Source organism: Trematomus bernacchii, unplaced genomic scaffold (assembly GCF_902827165.1).
Source record: "Trematomus bernacchii unplaced genomic scaffold, fTreBer1.1, whole genome shotgun sequence".
NCBI classification, from domain to species: domain Eukaryota; kingdom Metazoa; phylum Chordata; class Actinopteri; order Perciformes; family Nototheniidae; genus Trematomus; species Trematomus bernacchii.
The window spans coordinates 7,224,617-7,241,592 of NW_022987616.1; the positions used below are offsets into that span (position 1 = coordinate 7,224,617).

Consider the following 16,976-nt stretch of genomic DNA (forward strand, 5'->3'; position numbering starts at 1 on the left):
CCTCCTCCCTCTCTCCTCCCTCCCTCTGGTGTCTCCTCCCTCCTCACTGGGACTCTCTCTGAGCTGTAAGACAGGTCACAAGGGCTGGAGTTCCCACCTCACGGTCATGAGAGGGAACACACACTGAGAGAAGGGAAAGAGGTTGTTCTGTTGCCCCCCTCAGCATGGGGTCCTCTGCAGAGTTTAGGGTTAGTGTTCTGCTTCTCCTCGTCTCCTCTGTGGGGAACATCCTCCTGGTGTCCGGTGGATGTTCGGGGAAATGCTGCAGAGGAAGAGACCTGAGCTGCGTGACCACCGACTGGAGGATGGACCGGGTGTACGGGACTTGTTTCTGCGATAAAAGCTGCGATAAGACCCGGGACTGCTGCTTCGATTACTTCACCGAGTGCCCAGGTGAGAGTTCAGGAGAGTCTGCTATTTTACCTGAAGAGAGGAATACTTCACAATGCCTGCTCCTGTGTGGCAATATCAATTTGACAGTTCATATATTCTGCTGCCCTTTTGTGAATTATATCACAGCTATTGTTACGTTTCAGAGAGTGTGTATGAATCACACGTGTTTGCTTTCTGACACTTTCTGACACACACTGACACACACACACACACACACACACACACACACACACACACACACACACACACACACACACACACACACACACACACACACACACACACACACACACACACACACACACACACACACACACACACACACCTTAACAACACGTTACCAGAGGGAGATAACCTGAGGTGTGAGATAACCCTGATTCTTGCAATACTAGTTGAACATAACATTGTGACATTTGTATTTTTTGCACACACCTTCTACCAGAGGTGGGAAGTAGAAGAGTACAAATACTTCGGTACTGTACTTAAGTACATTCTTCTGGTATCAGTACTTTACTCCACTACTTATTTTTCTGACGACTTATTACTTTGACTTCTTACATGTTGAACACAAATACCTGTACTTTCTACTTCTTACATGTTGAACCCAAATACCTGTACTTTCCACTTCTTACATGTTGAACACAAATACCTGTACTTTCTACTTCATACATGTTGAACACAAATACCTGTACTTTCTACTTCTTACATGTTGAACACAAATACCTGTACTTTCTACTTCTTACATGTTGAACACTAATACCTGTACTTTCTACTTCTTACATGTTGAACACAAATACCTGTACTTTCTACTTCTTACATGTTGAACACAAATACCTGTACTTTCTACTTCATACATGTTGAACACAAATACCTGTACTTTCTACTTCTTACATGTTGAACACAAATACCTGTACTTTCTACTTCTTACATGTTGAACACTAATACCTGTACTTTCTACTTCTTACATGTTGAACACAAATACCTGTACTTTCTACTTCCTACATGTTGAACACAAATACCTGTACTTTCTACTTCTTACATGTTGAACACAAATACCTGTACTTTCTACTTCTTACATGTTGAACACAAATACCTGTACTTTCTACTTCTTACATGTTGAACACAAATACCTGTACTTTCTACTTCTTACATGTTGAACACAAATACCTGTACTTTCTACTTCTTACATGTTGAACACAAATACCTGTACTTTCTACTTCTCACATGTTGAACACAAATACCTGTACTTTCTACTTCTTACATGTTGAACCCAAATACCTGTACTTTCTACTTCTTACATGTTGAACACAAATACCTGTACTTTCTACTTCTCACATGTTGAACCCAAATACCTGTACTTTCTACTTCTCACATTTCCCAAACAGGCTGGTTCCTTTAGTTTGAATGTGTGTTTGGTGGCGTGATCATTATTATTTAGAGTCATTGCGTGCCTATTGATTTGAACACGATCCGTGTATCCATCATTTCCTGGTCTTCTCTAAAGAAGAGGGACCAATGAAAACGTTGTCATGTTGCCGTTGTTCAGCATGGAAACATTCATTAGCTAACAATGACATTATTGTTCTATTAATATAAAGGGAGGTCAGGTACTCTTTAAAACAGCTGCTAGTTATGGGTACTTTTTACTGAAGTACATTTCAAAGCCTCTTTACTTTGACTTGAGTAAAGAAGTTTAGTCAGTACTTCTACTTTTACCAGAGTATTTTTAAACACGAGTATCTGTACTTCTACTTGAGTAAAGGATGTGTGTACTGTTGCCATCTCTGCAGGTGATCAACATGATACCAGAGGGAGATAACCCTGACTAGTTAAACATAACATTTTGACATTTGTATGTGTTTTTATATGCTTCTAGTTATTGTAATCCTACTGTGTTATTTTATATTGTATTTACTCCCTGTACAGCACTTTGGTCAACTGAGGTTGTTTTAAATGTGCTATATAAATAAATAAAGATTGAGATTGTTTCTTGCCAACGCTGAGTTGTTTTAAGTCGAGGCTAAAAACAGCTGCATACCCAGAAGTCTTTTAACTTGTTTTAGCACCTTCTGTATTTACAATGTTGTGTTTAAACTATTCTGTATCTCTTATACATGTTTTTTATGAATCTGTTATTCCATTTATGTCCATTGTTGTCTTCTTATTAAGTGTTAATGTTTGATGTAAAGCACTTTGAATTGCCTGTGTCTCAAAAGATTTGCTATATAAATAAACCTCACCTTACCTTAAAGTGGACCTATCATGCTATATTTGAATAATATAGTGTAGGACCATACCTATATAAGGCATATTTATACTTTTTTTTTTTCAAAATACCAAACAGATCATGCATTTTAGCCATGCCTCATTTCGCTCAATTTGACAATTTCTAGCTCTGTTTTAGCAAGGGCAGATTCAGTGAGAACAGCACCACCTACAGGCCTGGCATATGTACTACAGCGTCTCCAGCGCTTTCGAACGGCAATGGCCGTGGCTGTCTCCTCCTGATTGGTGGAGTTGGCCCAATAGCCGTAGCGCCACCGTCCTGACGTCAGGACAGTGTTCAAATCTGGATCTGTTTTTATCAGATCCGTTGCAGCCCCTTTTTTTAGAGATTTGGGTATGGAGGAAAATAGAGAGGGTTGTGTTTTCTGACACTTGGTGAGTTCCCTGGAACACCGGGGACACATATTCATGTAGAAAAGACGTACACAAGTGCATTTTGCATGATAGGTCCCCTTTAAAGGGAAATGATCAGACAGAAGATAAAGATATGTCCAGAAACTGCTTATCTCTTCTGACCCATCCCAGCAGATTGTGCTCAAACTTCTGCACAATGTCAACACGTATTTTCTTGTGTAATCTCTGCTACATAACAATGAAGACAATCCCCAGTTCTCTGAATATCAGCTCTGTGTCTAACCTCATTTCAGTGCACTGGCTCACATAATGGAATTAGTCAAACTATTTGAAGAATGTGAGTCTGTCGATCATTTCTAGCAATTACAGTTCCAGTCAAACGAGCCGAGCGTGCATAATATGTGTCATAGGTCGGCGGAGACTAAATCTGCATGCTTAATGCATCAAAGCTTGATTTCTGGAAGAGAGGAATCACAGGACTCTGGCATGTTCTCAAACAACTCAGAGTGGAGCAGGAAGCTGTAACTCTGCAGGTCTCAATCCATGCTTCATTGGTCCTAAATTATCCCTCCATGCTGAACTGTTTAACACCTGCACTTCTGAAAGAACATCCATACACATTCATCTGTTTGCAACTTAAGAAAACTATTTATCTAATATATCATATTCCAATTACTTGTATATATATATATTCTTGCACTATTTCTGATCTATTTTTATCTGTATTATTGTGTTGCACTGTTGGAGGAGATAAGATAAGAAGTACTTTATTCATCCCAATCCCATCTGTACAAATGACAATAAAAGCCTTGAATCTTTTCACAGCGAAGTCTGCAAGAAAGCTGTGAATCAGAAGTGTGAACAGTCCAATGTATGAGTTTCAAAGCACAGAGGATGTCATGTATTAATCTCTCTCTCTCTCTCTCTCTCTCTCTCTCTCTCTCTCTCTCTCTCTCTCTCTTCCTCTCTCTCTATCTACTCATCGCTCTCTCTCTCTCTCTCTCTCTCTATCTGCTCTCGATCTATCTACTCTGCTCTCTCTCTCTCTCTCTCTATCTCTCTATCTCTCTCTCCTCTAGCATCCTGTCAACCGTCTCAAGCTCAGGACTGCCTCAGTGAGTTGAATGAGTTTTTGGAGCGGCCTGTTTGCAGAGTTCCTGCCATGCCTTCACGTGATGGATTCAGGGTCAGAAACGTGGAGATCGGATATCAGGCCCGTAGTTTAACAGCGGGGGGGCGTGTCCTAATCTGATTGGCAAACAGAGAGGCTTGCTGGGGAGTACCAGAGACCTGCGGGGAGAACACTGTGCACACAACGACAGGTTACACACACCACACACACCACATCACACACACACACACACACAACACAGGTACACACACACACAACGCAGGTACACACACAACGCAGGTACACACACACACACACACACACACACACACACACACGCACACACAACACAGGTACACACACACACACAATGCAGGTACACACACACACACACACACACACACACACACACACACACACACACACACACACACACACACACACACACACACACACACACACACACACACACACACACACACACACACACACACACATTATTCCCATAGCCTTAAGGGACAGTTTACCTCAACATTTCAATGTGTTTCGTTTTACCTGAAGTGCTTTTATTGCACGAGCAGATGCTTCTAGATAGTAGTTCCTCCATGAGACTCTCACAACAACGCTTGTGGGTAATGTTGAGTAACTGGGTCGTGATTTCTGGAAAGAGAAACGTTTTTAAAATACATTTTTAGTTTCATTACGTTTCAGATTAAGCCAACATCTCTACAACTGATATATTGAACATATAAGGGATTTGCTTTGGTGCATAATGGTGCATAGGTAAACACAGTTATAATTAAAACATTTAAAAATAAAAGGTAATGTTTACAAGAAACATAAATATATAACAAAGTGAGAAATTGAGAAAAAACTGACAAATTACTCTGAAAAATAAAATAAAAACCAACATTTAAACTATAAATGTTGAACTAAAGGTAGTATAATAGGTAAAAAGATAAATATAATTGTATTTCGGGGTTACCTTTCCCTTTAAATGGCTTTACCTCCTTATATAACACTGAATTGTTGTCTCTTATCAGGCCCTGCATTCATCACCAGCATGGAGTTTGGCAAAGGGAGGCCCAAACACGACAAATATGGAAACCCCCTCGACCCCGGGTAGGTTTCACATCCTCCTACACACACACACACACACACACACACACACACACACACACACACACACACACACACACACACACACACACTCTCTGAGAAAAACTAAACTCACAAACTCATATTTCTTCAAATTCAAGAGGGGAAAAGTTCAATCTAGCATTATCCTGTGCAACCATTTTGCAGAACATAAGTGTGTGTGTGTGTGTGCGCGTGTGTGTGTCTGTGTGAGTGTGTGTACGTGTGTGTGTCTGTGTGAGTGTGTGTGAGTGTCTGTGTGTGTGTGTGTGTGTGTGTATGTGTGAGTGTTTGTGTGTCTGTGTGAGTGTGTGTGTCTGTGTGAGTGTGTGTGTGTGTGTCTGTGTGAGTCTGTGTGAGTGTCTGTGTGTGTGTGTGTGTACGTGTGTGTGTGTGTGTACGTGTGTGTGTGAGTGTGAGTGTGTGTACATGTCTGTGAGTGTGTGTGTGTCTCTGTGTGTGTGCACGTGTGTGTGTGTGTGTGTGTGTGTGTGTGAGTAGGTTTCACAGCATCCTGCACACATACACTCTGCAAACAAACTCATATTTTTTTAATTCAAGAGGTGAAAAGTTCATTTTAGCATTATCCTGTGCAACCATTTTGCAGAACATAACTGTGAGTGTGTGTGAGTGTGTGTGTGTGTGTGTGTGTGTGTGTGTGTGTGTGAGTGTGTGTGTCTGTGTGAGTGTGAGTGTGTGAGTGTGAGTGTGAGTGTGTGTGAGTGTGTCTGTGTGTGTGTGTGTGTGTGGGTGTGAGTGTGTCTGTGTGTGTGTGTGAGTGTGTCTGTGTGTGTGTGTGTGTGTGGGCAGTAGCTGTTTGCTCACCTGGATGTCTGTCCACAAAGCATCAGAACAGTGAAGCAGAGCTGAGAGAAGCGCCCACAACCCTTTGAAACTGAATACTTTAATAAGGACCCTCTCATGAAAAGCACAAAAGATCCAGATCACATTATGTGAGTTAATGTGTGCAGCCTGCAGGGTGGCCATGGGCTGAAATATGTTTATTCACATTTTATTATACCGCATTATGGAGCAAATTCCTCATGGCTGATAACGTCCTGCTATTGTGTGCGTTTATGAGCGGTAGAAGAAGTAATAGGATAATTACCTTGAGAAAGAGTTCAAATACTACACTTTGAAAATACTCCACTGCAAGTAAGAGATTTAATTACAGCTTTCTATGTTTTCTGTTAGTCATATACACTATATCATGTTTGTTAAGTAATATCGCTGCAGCATGTATTTGCGATTTAGTTTAATCTACACATGTTTTCAAGTGTTTCTCAGCTTTGTGACGATGCATTTTCAACTAATCTAAGAGGCTTTATTGAGCTTATAAGAAGTAAACCGTTCATTTATCTTAATAAGCAGGAGAAATGTCAACAACAACAACATGTAGGGGAACACTTCATCCTTCAGCTTGTGTACAAAAATCTGCAAAAGTAAAAAAACAAATTACGTCTGAGATGAAGTGGAGTACAGGCAACTCAAATGTGTGCACTTAGAATTGCCTTGTGTTGAAAGGTGCTATATAAATAAACGTGCCCTGCCTAAAGCTTAACACTTCAACAATCAGCTTAATTAGCAGAAGAAATGTCAACAACAACAACATGTAGGGGAACACTTCATCATCATTCATGTAGATACTAAAGCTAGTTAAAAATGAACAGGATCTCAAATGTGTAGGACAGAGTAATCAGATGATTAATGGCTCCTGATATTGCAGTAATGAGTGTGTGTGACCCCCTCAGGTTCTGTGTGGAGTTCACCTTTCAGTCCCGGACCCCCCACTGCTCGGTGCAGAACCAGCCACACACACACTGGATGCGCTACATCACAGAGGGGTACAAAGTGTGTGTGGCGTGTGAACCTCCGGCCATGAAGAACAACTCGGGACGCTGCCAGGGAGACGGCCTGCAGGACGACAAGTATGGAGTTATGAACCTGTGTGTGTGTGTGTGTGTGTGTGTGTGTGTGTGTGTGTGTGTGTGTGTGTGTGTGTGGCACATCCAGCAGGTATTAAATACATGTACTGGAGTAAAAGAACACCATTTATCTCTGAACTGTAGTGGAGTAGAAAGAAGCAGAAAATGGAAATACTCAAGTAAACTACAAGTAACTGTGGCCTAGCATTACCATCCTTGTGGGGACCTAAATCTGTTTACACAGTCACGTGTGGGGACTCACCCCCCTTATGGGGACATAATGGAGGTGCCCATGAGGGGAATCATTAATTTTAGGGTGAAGACTTGGTTAGGGTTAGGGTTAGGCATGTGTTGGTTATGGTTAAGGTTAGGATAAGTCTCGAGGATATGCATGTAAGTCAATGTAATGTCCCCTGAAGTGATGTATTCATGGTATGTGTGTGTGTGTGTGTGTGTTTAGATATCACATTTGCACGTCTGATATTGCAACCTCAGCTGATAGTCTTTCTCCCCTTCTTTAAAAACTAGGCTGCCTGCAATACGTTTATATGGAAGCATTTTTTTTTAACCTAGCTATAAAAAAATAAAAAAACTCTGAAACTAATATTATACTCTCCTAAATTTAAGAAAACTATAGCCCACATCATCCCTATTTAAATAAACTCCCCACCCCCAAAAAGCCCCCACTATTTCTAGAAGAGTTTTGGATTGGTCGGCAGGATTCAAAATTAAGATTTATGTGCAATTTTGTGCAAAAGTATAAATCAGACTATTTAAAACATGAATTATAATTCCAGTGTAAACATATATTGGACACATATTGGAAAGTGCTGCCAAATGTACAATAACTATCCTTTTTAAAAGATTGTATTGACAATATTCTAACCCTAAAAAGTGCCAGTAAGTGTGTGTAAAGTAAACATGTGTTGCTCTATAGTTGGTTGTAGTCTGTGCTGTGTCATTGTAATTCATTTCCTGATAGCAACTGCATTTGTTTTACTTTCTAGTTTTGCCATTTAACCCAAATTAACTCAAACCAGTAAAAAGGACCTTTAAAATACCGCATATAACTAAATGCAGCCTCTACCTCAAGGACCGTAGTTGATGCAGATGTTAACGGATATTATTAGACGTTATCAATCCCATATTAAATATAATAATCCAACTTCATGAAGACAGTGTGAAACTATGCAAATCTTAAACATGTCTCTGTATTTATAAGATTGTATTGTCAATATTCTACTAGTTTAATAATCCTAAAAAGTGCCAGTAAGTGTGTGTAAAGTAAACATTTCATGCTGCATAGTTGGTTGTAGTCTGTGCGGTGTCATTTTAATAATTTCCTGATAGCATTTGCATTTGTTTTACATAGTTTTGCCATTTAACGCAAACCCAAATGAACTCAAACCAGTAAAAAGGACCTTTAAAATACTGGATATAACTCAATGCAGCCTCTACCTCAAGGACCGTAGTTGACAGATGTTACTGGATCTTATCAGACCTCGATGTTATCAATCCCATATTAAATATAGTAATCTAACTTTATGCAGACAGTGTGTAACCATCCAATGTTTGTGTGTGTGTTTCAGGGAAGTTCTGCTCCACTGGCAGGCGGTCGGGAACCATCAGTGCAGCGGGACCTGGAAGAAGATCCAGAAAACCCAGCGGTGCGACTGTCTGCCCCAACACAGCTTCGTCTTCATCTGATCCACACACAGCACCACAGACATCCTATAAAACACACATTCAGCAGCCAAACAAACCCTCATCAGAGAGGCTGAAACCCTGCAGGCTCTCAGTCAGAACAGACTTCAAGGGAGGGTTTGAAGTGAGGTGGTGTGAAGGACTTCTCCATATTTGTATTTTAAACCCACAGTAGATGCAGTTTGGAGAAGCACACAGGATTTCCAGCTAAGAAAAGTACTGCTGTTAACAGAAGGAGCAGAAAGCATATTGTAGAAACCTTAAAAAAGCGTGCATTTTTATATCAAAGCCACCAGACAGACTCCATTGATGAAAACAGTCATTTTACCTCGAAGAAAACCGGAGTTGCTGCTCCAACGCTGCCTTAAAATATGATGTTTTTGTTGTGTTAGTGTGACTTTGGTGAATTCAAACACTTAAGTCACACAATAGTTCAAGGTACAATTACAGATAGAAAGGACTGTAGTTTGTACACTGACTGTGGAGAAGTACCTCATACAACCACACTTCAAAACATCCTTTAAAACTAATTGTGCTCCACGTTGATATCAAAGCATGTTCACATCCATGTTGTAGCTTGTACAGTATTTCACCTCTTTAATCACATTAAGCGCTTCATATTCATAAGTTGTTTTTGCAGATTTTTATTGTAACAAACCACTGTTGTATTCCTTTTTTGAACAATATTTCTGCCATACATTTTTAACTTAAACAATAACATCTTTGAAAAAAAAAAAAAACCCTCATAGAGGGCGAAAAGGTAGCTCTGTGCTGCCCTCTGGTGGTTAGCATAGGCACAGCAGCAAAGGAACACACAACATCAAATAGCAAATCAAAAAACATGGATCTTTTAAGGTCAGAAACTATTGTTTTAACCTCTCAAAAAAGAGGTGCTTTTGAATTGAATTAAAGTAACAAGTTGTGGTCTCTTTAGTCTGGATGATACTTCACCAGAGTCCTCCAGCGGTCTTTGAGCATCACGCCGGTGCGCCCTTCAAAGTTCAAATCTAAATCCAGCAACATTTGCGCCCACTTCCCCACGCCGTGACGCTTGACTCCACGCTTCAAGTGGTGGTCCAGCTTATCGGTCCATTTCTGAAATATATAAACACATTATATATATGTCAGGGAATCCTGCGCTAATCAAAGGTAGCATTTGAGCTTCGTATTGATGTGGGATTCTTTAAATGTACCCGAGGGGATTTTCTTTTCTTCAGGATCGTGGAGGTTTCCATCGACTTCTGACATGTGACCTGAGATACGTCTGATCGAGGGAGGTTCAACACGTTTATAAATAACATTAGAGACAAGCTACTTATTGTTTTAAATACAAATGACAAAAAGGCAGAGGATAAATCAAACTCACCGTTCTCTGGGATTCTCTTGATGGAGAGAAAAGGCTTCCGGCACGAATCGATTTCCCAGTCCTCCATAAAGTTAGTGGCCAAAAGTCTCCGTTTTGTTCTGTGGACGCATCGATCATTATTAATAACCATATCATATAAATACATTTCATTTACACTTTAAAACAACGTCATCTCAAGGTGCTTAAAACCACGCAGCCTTGATGCATTTCTACACAACGAGAGAAGCAGAAAAAGTAAGGACATGCATGATTTCTATGTTGTAACAATGCTTTTTGGCAATAGCCTGTTTTCTTACCTTTCCAATGTCACATGTTTCATGGGCGCACCCCTCATACTCAGCTCTGCTGCTCATCCCACAAATGCTCGTTCCTCACAAATGTGGTACCGTTGGAAAGGTAAGAAAACAGGCTTTCCAACGGTATAAGATTGTCATTTATTGCCCAAAGGCATTGTTACAAGAAAGAAATCATCTACCAAACACAAATGTCCTTAAGTTCATATAACAGAAAGGGAATAACGTGGAAAAGGAAGTAAATACACTCGGGGTTGTTTCCTACTTTCTGTTCTTTGTTGTTTGGATGTTTTCGTCTTGCGTCGCGTCGTCTTGCGTCGCGTCGTCTTGCGTCGCGTCGTCTTGCGTCGCGTCGCCTTGCGTCGCGTCGCCTTGCGTCGCGTCGCCTTGCGTCGCGTCGCCTTGCGTCGCGTCGCCTTGCGTCGCGTCGCCTTGCGTCGCGTCGTCTTGCGTCACGTCGTCTTGCGTCAAGTCGTCTTGCGTCAAGTCGCCTGGCGTCAAGTCGCCTGGCGTCAAGTCGTCTGGCGTCAAGTCGTCCTCTGATTTCTCGCTTCCCGGCGACGCCTGCAGCATCTTTGTGGCTTCCTGATGCACGAAGAAGCCGACATTAACACACACACACACACACACACACACACACACACACACACACACACACACACACACACACACACGTAACTTAATATTACCTTTCCATACTCTTCCAAAGTAATTAACTTCCAGGTTCAATAAGTGTTGCTCTAATGAAAGCAGGACTAATGAGGCCTGTCATTAAAACACCCTTCTTAGTGTAACCTTGGTATGTAAATCAGTGTTTATTAGACCCTGTGGAGCGCTCTGCCCTTCTCAACTCATTCTGATGACAAATTGTCAATTAACTATGAGTGATAATGTCACATCAGCACCTTCAGCTGGTCATTACTCTGCACACAGGGTCAAAAAAGGTTTATGTTTGTTACACCTTGACCTCCAATGGACATGTTTGACTAATACATGATGTATTAGTCAAACAGGAAACTGCCTCCGGACTTTTTAGAAGATCTTTACAACTTTTATGATCATCACCGTCTTTCCTTTTCGCCTCGTAAGGATCTGGCCTTCAGAGTCTCTAATCGCGAGTTGTGTCTTAATCTTTGTGTACAATGTATATGCCAATTAAATGATGTGTAACTGAAGATATTGTCATCTTAAAATCAGCTAAATTGTACAAGTCTTTAATCCTTTTAGGGATCAAAGAACGTATACAAGTTAAAATGAAGTTATGTGTATACATGTTTGCTCTCATCATGAATAAAGTCATGTCTAAGTAACAGAGTAAGACTTTCTGCACAACTAATCTTTAAAAAGGTCATATTATAAATTCTCTCTTATTGTTCTAGTGTCTAAATATACCAAGCTCGATCTGTTGAAACACCATCAACCAAATAAGCTTCAGTTACAAGTTTTTTGAGTCCTTTTCTACACATTGTATGTACATTAGGCTCACCTTGACAAGGTAGTCGGAGGGGTTTTTCTCCAGGTAGGCGTCCAGGTAAGTCTTAACTGTCTCCAGCAGGCGGGTGAAGCTGTAGGAATTGAGGAGCGGGTTGCGAAGGTCCTTCTTCGTCACCATCGACGACACCTTGGAACACAGGTTCTGTTGAAAAATGTAACGTTGTAAAGCATTAAAATCAACCATTCCAGGCCTTAAAGTATTCCAGTTTTGAGAGAGTGCTCTGGAGAAGAAAAGAGAGTAATGGGAACACAGACCTGTGGTAATGTATAGTTCTTCTCAAACCACTTGAGGGCCAAGCAGGCATGAGATGTCTGGTCTGATATCAAGCACACGGTGACAGACTGGGAAGAAACACATCAGAAATAAGAACAAGTGACATCAGAACCATGCTTATTCCTTATAGCTCAGCATCTCCAGAAGTACTTAAAGTGGACCTATCATGCTATATTTGAATAATATAGTGTAGGACCATACCTATATAAGGCATATTTATACTTTTTTTCCCTTCAAAATACCAAACAGATCATGCATTTTAGCCATGCCTCATTTCGCTCAATTTGACAATTTCTATCTCTGTTTTAGCAAGGGCTGATTCAGTGAGAACAGCACCATCTACAGGCCTGGCATATGTACTACAGCGTCTCCAGCGCTTTCGAACGGCAATGTCCGTGGCTGTCTCCTCCTGATTGGTGGAGTTGGCCCAATAGCCGTAGCGCCACCGTCCTGACGTCAGGACAGTGTTCAAATCTGGATCAGTTTTGATCAGATCCGTTGCAGCCCCTTTTTTAGAGATTTGGGTATGGAGGAAAATAGAGAGGGTTGTGTTTTCTGACACTTGGTGAGTTCCCTGGAACACCGGGGACACATATTCATGTATACAAGACGTACAAAAGTGCATTTTGCATGATAGGTCCCCTTTAAATAACATTTAAAAACACATCTGGAGATCCTTCACCCCTCTTTAGATCCTTGTGTGATTACCTGGACAAACAAAAGCTCCAGGATGTCCCTGAACAAACGTTGGTCTGCCACTGTGTGCTTGATAGCAGACCAGATTTTGGCCGCAGACATCAGAGGCAACATGTCCTCATTGTCTTCAAACTGGACATCTGGAGAGAAGCAGGGAATTACACGGTGAAGACAGGAGGTTAGCTTAGGTGTGTATGAAGAGAAAAGAAGCATACCATACCACTTAAAACCAGGAATTGTAGCTTTAAGTCACCTTTCTGGTTTCTCATTGTTTAAGCAAATCAAAACAGTGATGGCATGTCTCTCATATCTCTGCATTTTACAGGATTTTTATCTGAGCTGCTACCAATTTCACATCCTCAGCCATAAAGTGTAAACAGATCCCAAATCAGTGTTTTAGTAGCATGTCAGAAATGTGATCTGTAAAAAGTAGAAACCGGTCAAAAGAGGCTTAGTTTTAAGCATGTATTTGCATATATGCATTAGGGATGGGAACGATTAATAGAATATTCAAAATTATTCAGGTATTCGAATATGAGTTATGAATATCTTTATTGTAATTATTATTTTTTTTTTTTTTGGAGTGGAGCCTAAGTTGATTACATATGATCAAATGGAATAATTCAATGTATACGACAGTGCCATAGCTAAGTGTGTTAGGTCTAAAGGTGTGTTTTGCTCCGCTCACCGGTCCCTCACAGCGGGCAGAGCTGCAGGTGCTGATCTCTCTCTCTCTCGCGTCCGGTTATACTTCACTCGCGTTTATGTCCAAATCCATCAGATCTAGTTCTAGCTAATGATATGGCTGCTGCCCCTCCCTACACGCAGATCACGCAGACTCAAACCTCATCTTATGCCCACATTCCAGCTGAGAGGGTCTTCTCTACAGCTGGCCTGAGTGTGAATCGCCTCCGCACCCGCCTCTCCCCTGAGTAGACATGCTAATATTCTTAAACAAGAATGAGTATTGAATAGCTGCAGTCTGTGCATAGGCCCTGTTACAGGTTGGTGATCTCTGTTGTGATAGGGTTACGTTACCCTAACCCGTTATGTTGTGCGTGTATGATCCCTCTTTCATTTAAAAACCAAGTTATGTTTTAAGCATGAAAGCTGTAGGCCTATAGCTGTCAACTGTTCAAACTGTGATCACCAGTTCAATACATTTGACAAATTCGACTTGGTTTCTATACTTACTTGAACATGTATTTATTTATTTTTCAAAATTAAATTATTATTATTTTATTTTTGTAAAAATGTTTCCCACATTTTAATTTTTATTGTAGGATATGTACATTTCGGTTCACCGTTTTTTTTGGGGGTCGAATATTCGAATATACATTTGCTTTCAAATTCCCATCCCTAATATGCATGCATGTGAATGACACAGTTCTCTAACAATGTATTTATGCAAAACAATAACATATGCATGTGTAGAAATATGTGCAAGAGTGATGTCTACTTTTCTGACTGCGACTCCTTACCTAACTGTTTGCCGTGCATGACTCTTGCGAGGAAGGCACAGATCATCGTTTTATCCTCATGGAGCTCCTTCGCCGGACACTCAGTGATGGCTGGAAAAACAGAAATACACAAAATTGTTGTCAGCAACAACGCCAGGTACTTGTACTGTGTTTGAGTAGTTTCATTTATGCCTTCTCTAGCACATCTAACTGCCAAATAAGTATTGTTTCTCCACTAAATGTACTTACAATCCACTTCAACAACTGCACCATGACATGCATTCCTCTATCTTTAATTATCACCCACTATTATGATTAAATTAAATCTGAAAAGGGCCAAGAGTACTTTTACTTTTTTGTATATGTTGATGCCAGTTTGGTACCTTTCATCAAACATGACTAGAGTACTTTGTTTCCACCATTGCCTAACTTGAAATGAGGCAATGAAATGTCCTTTTTTCTTAATTTCACATATAAAAAATGTCAAGAATCTATTAAGGATAAGAGCAGACATTTTAAAGTATTTAAGTAACCCTTAACTTTCCCCTTAACTACCAGTCTAAAGCCAACTTCAGCTTCGTGTGTTGCGGCTTGAATGTACACATTAATACTGTAAATTAACTCTTAAAATACACTGATGTTATTGTCATTTTAACATAAAAATCGGGACTTTTACTTGTAGTCGAGTACTTTAGGACCAAAGTATTTTGACCAACCACACGGGGAGCTAACTTAAAAAACTTGTATACTTCTGCTGGATATCTTTACATATAGTATACATAATAAAGCGTTTATTTATATGTTATAGCCATGGATGTATAATAAGAAGGTTATAGCAGCTAATAATCTATGTCTGTTTGTAAACTTGACTGTGGTTGAATGTAAGCTAAGCTAGCTACCGTTAGTGTTGTTATCGGTGGAAAACTCACCCTCTAAAGTCTGAATGATCTCGTTGAACTCTTCAAACTTCCCCTCCTTGAATCTCCGACACAGACTGAGGAACATAAAGTCCACAATCCATCCCGTAGTGACAGCTCGAACTCGGGAAAACTCACTCAATGCTCTGTTGTGGTTTTCAGCAGCCATGTTTGTTATGTTTCATTTCTCCTTCCTCTCTGGAAACGGTTTGATTTCCGCGCTGTTTTTAAGCGCGTCACAGCACGCAGCGCCGCCCTTGTGGCCCGGAGGAGGAACTGCAACTACATTAATTTTTTTACACAAAAGTCCTTCAAATAGATTCAAAGGCTTTGTTGTCATATGCTCAATAAGTCCCAGGCTCCTCCAACAATGCAACTTAATAGGAGATAAAACAATACAAATCATTTTAAAATACAATATAAATAGAGCACAAAGACACAGAGTAGAATAAAATAGGTTGCAGACCAATGTGCAAGGAATGCAGATGAAGTAAAACTATATATATATGTCAGAAAAAAATGAATACAATAAGCTAAATGTTGCAGAGAATATTGCAAGTAAATGCAGGAGTCTATACACATGTAAATAGAATAAGAACAGAATGTAAAATATGAAGAATTCCTTAGTTTTTACATCATATTAAATTGAATATATCTGTGGGTTTTGGACTTTAAGAAAATGGAATGGACATTTTTGTACGGTGTTATTTAGCTGACACTTACAACGTGTGTAATTCAAACAGGAAACTCAGAAAAGCATGCATGGTACACTTACTTAAAATAAGCTACTTATTGTACACTACGATTATTTTTTGGTTAGGTTTAATGGCCTAGGTGCAGTTAAAACAATAACAACAATAACAATAACTCCTTTTTTGTGTTTGGACCAATGAATCCTAATTTGCATATATGTATCCTGGGGGAAATTGAATAAATAAAAATAAATAAAAACTATGTATAGAAACACCAGACGTTAAATTCAGAATGTGCAAAAATGTTTATAAGAAAGACACAGAAAGCTAAAGTAATGTTATATAATGCTCATCTTAAGTAAGTCACTTTAACACATTTTTGTATTTATAAGAATGTGTATATTTAGAGTTTGTCCTCTATGTTCACTGTTCATTTATTTATCACACAATTAAATACAATGCTCTTAATCCAATGATCCTTAAGCGTAATAATGCATCCAGAAAATGCAGATGTGACCTATGAACAGCAGCTCATTTGTGCAGCAGAAAACACACAAAGGCTTGAGTTATATACACATTTATTTGTTATTCTGCATATGCTAATAGACGTAATGGGGAACAATGCTCTACAGAAATGTTGACATACATGTACCATGACAAAGTGTTCTGTGGTCACATAGTGTTCGGACTACTACATGCATACAAAGATGTTGCTTCTTAAAGAAACAGTCTGCAGCTCAGAATGAGAACGCTCTCCAAAAGCTGAAATCAACGAGTGTTAAGAGGCAGAATACACAGAATAGACGTAAGAATAAACGATGGAGGATCACGCATTTCAGGGAGTTTTGGAAAGCACGCATGAGTGACACGGACA

The 16,976-nt window shown here is 40.0% G+C and overlaps 2 protein-coding genes across 4 annotated transcripts; one reads left to right on the top strand and one right to left on the bottom strand.

Moving 5' to 3' along the window:
• Positions 1 to 50: 50 nt before the first annotated feature.
• Positions 51 to 9,698, top strand: LOC117483938 (somatomedin-B and thrombospondin type-1 domain-containing protein). The gene is made up of 6 exons (XM_034132279.1): positions 51 to 393; positions 4,134 to 4,219; positions 4,255 to 4,351; positions 5,185 to 5,266; positions 7,033 to 7,209; positions 8,796 to 9,698. Exons 1-6 carry the CDS (start codon positions 165 to 167, stop codon positions 8,911 to 8,913), a joined length of 789 nt encoding a protein of 262 aa, XP_033988170.1. The 5' UTR covers positions 51 to 164; the 3' UTR covers positions 8,914 to 9,698.
• terf1 (telomeric repeat binding factor (NIMA-interacting) 1) lies at positions 9,539 to 15,596 on the bottom strand. 3 transcript variants are annotated; one of them, XM_034132455.1, is made up of 9 exons: positions 15,423 to 15,596; positions 14,515 to 14,604; positions 13,046 to 13,173; positions 12,319 to 12,405; positions 12,056 to 12,205; positions 10,835 to 11,154; positions 10,277 to 10,374; positions 10,104 to 10,174; positions 9,539 to 10,005 (listed from the first exon to the last, which is right to left on the bottom strand). In XM_034132455.1, exons 1-9 carry the CDS (start codon positions 15,577 to 15,579, stop codon positions 9,841 to 9,843), a joined length of 1,266 nt encoding a protein of 421 aa, XP_033988346.1. In that variant the 5' UTR covers positions 15,580 to 15,596; the 3' UTR covers positions 9,539 to 9,840. The 3 variants fall into 3 exon arrangements, with proteins under 3 accessions (XP_033988346.1, XP_033988345.1, XP_033988347.1); XM_034132454.1 differs by having other exon boundaries at positions 10,104 to 10,374; XM_034132456.1 differs by lacking the exon at positions 15,423 to 15,596 and adding an exon at positions 13,287 to 13,453 and having other exon boundaries at positions 10,104 to 10,374; positions 14,515 to 14,603.
• Positions 15,597 to 16,976: the final 1,380 nt, after the last annotated feature.

What these genes read in the sequence shown, in the direction of transcription:
- terf1 (XM_034132454.1), bottom strand. Translation starts at nt 15,579, where the DNA reads ATGGCTGCTGAAAACCACAACAGAGCATTGAGTGAGTTTTCCCGAGTT. An exon ending in GATCATTCAGACTTTAGAGG is followed by an intron (nt 14,605 to 15,422) that starts GTGAGTTTTCCA and finishes CTGTTTTTCCAG; the next exon opens with CCATCACTGAGTGTCCGGCG. An exon ending in AGAACTATACATTACCACAG is followed by an intron (nt 12,206 to 12,318) that starts GTCTGTGTTCCC and finishes ATTTTTCAACAG; the next exon opens with AACCTGTGTTCCAAGGTGTC.
- LOC117483938 (XM_034132279.1), top strand. Translation starts at nt 165, where the DNA reads ATGGGGTCCTCTGCAGAGTTTAGGGTTAGTGTTCTGCTTCTCCTCGTC. An exon ending in GGAAACCCCCTCGACCCCGG is followed by an intron (nt 5,267 to 7,032) that starts GTAGGTTTCACA and finishes TGACCCCCTCAG; the next exon opens with GTTCTGTGTGGAGTTCACCT. An exon ending in GACGGCCTGCAGGACGACAA is followed by an intron (nt 7,210 to 8,795) that starts GTATGGAGTTAT and finishes TGTGTGTTTCAG; the next exon opens with GGAAGTTCTGCTCCACTGGC.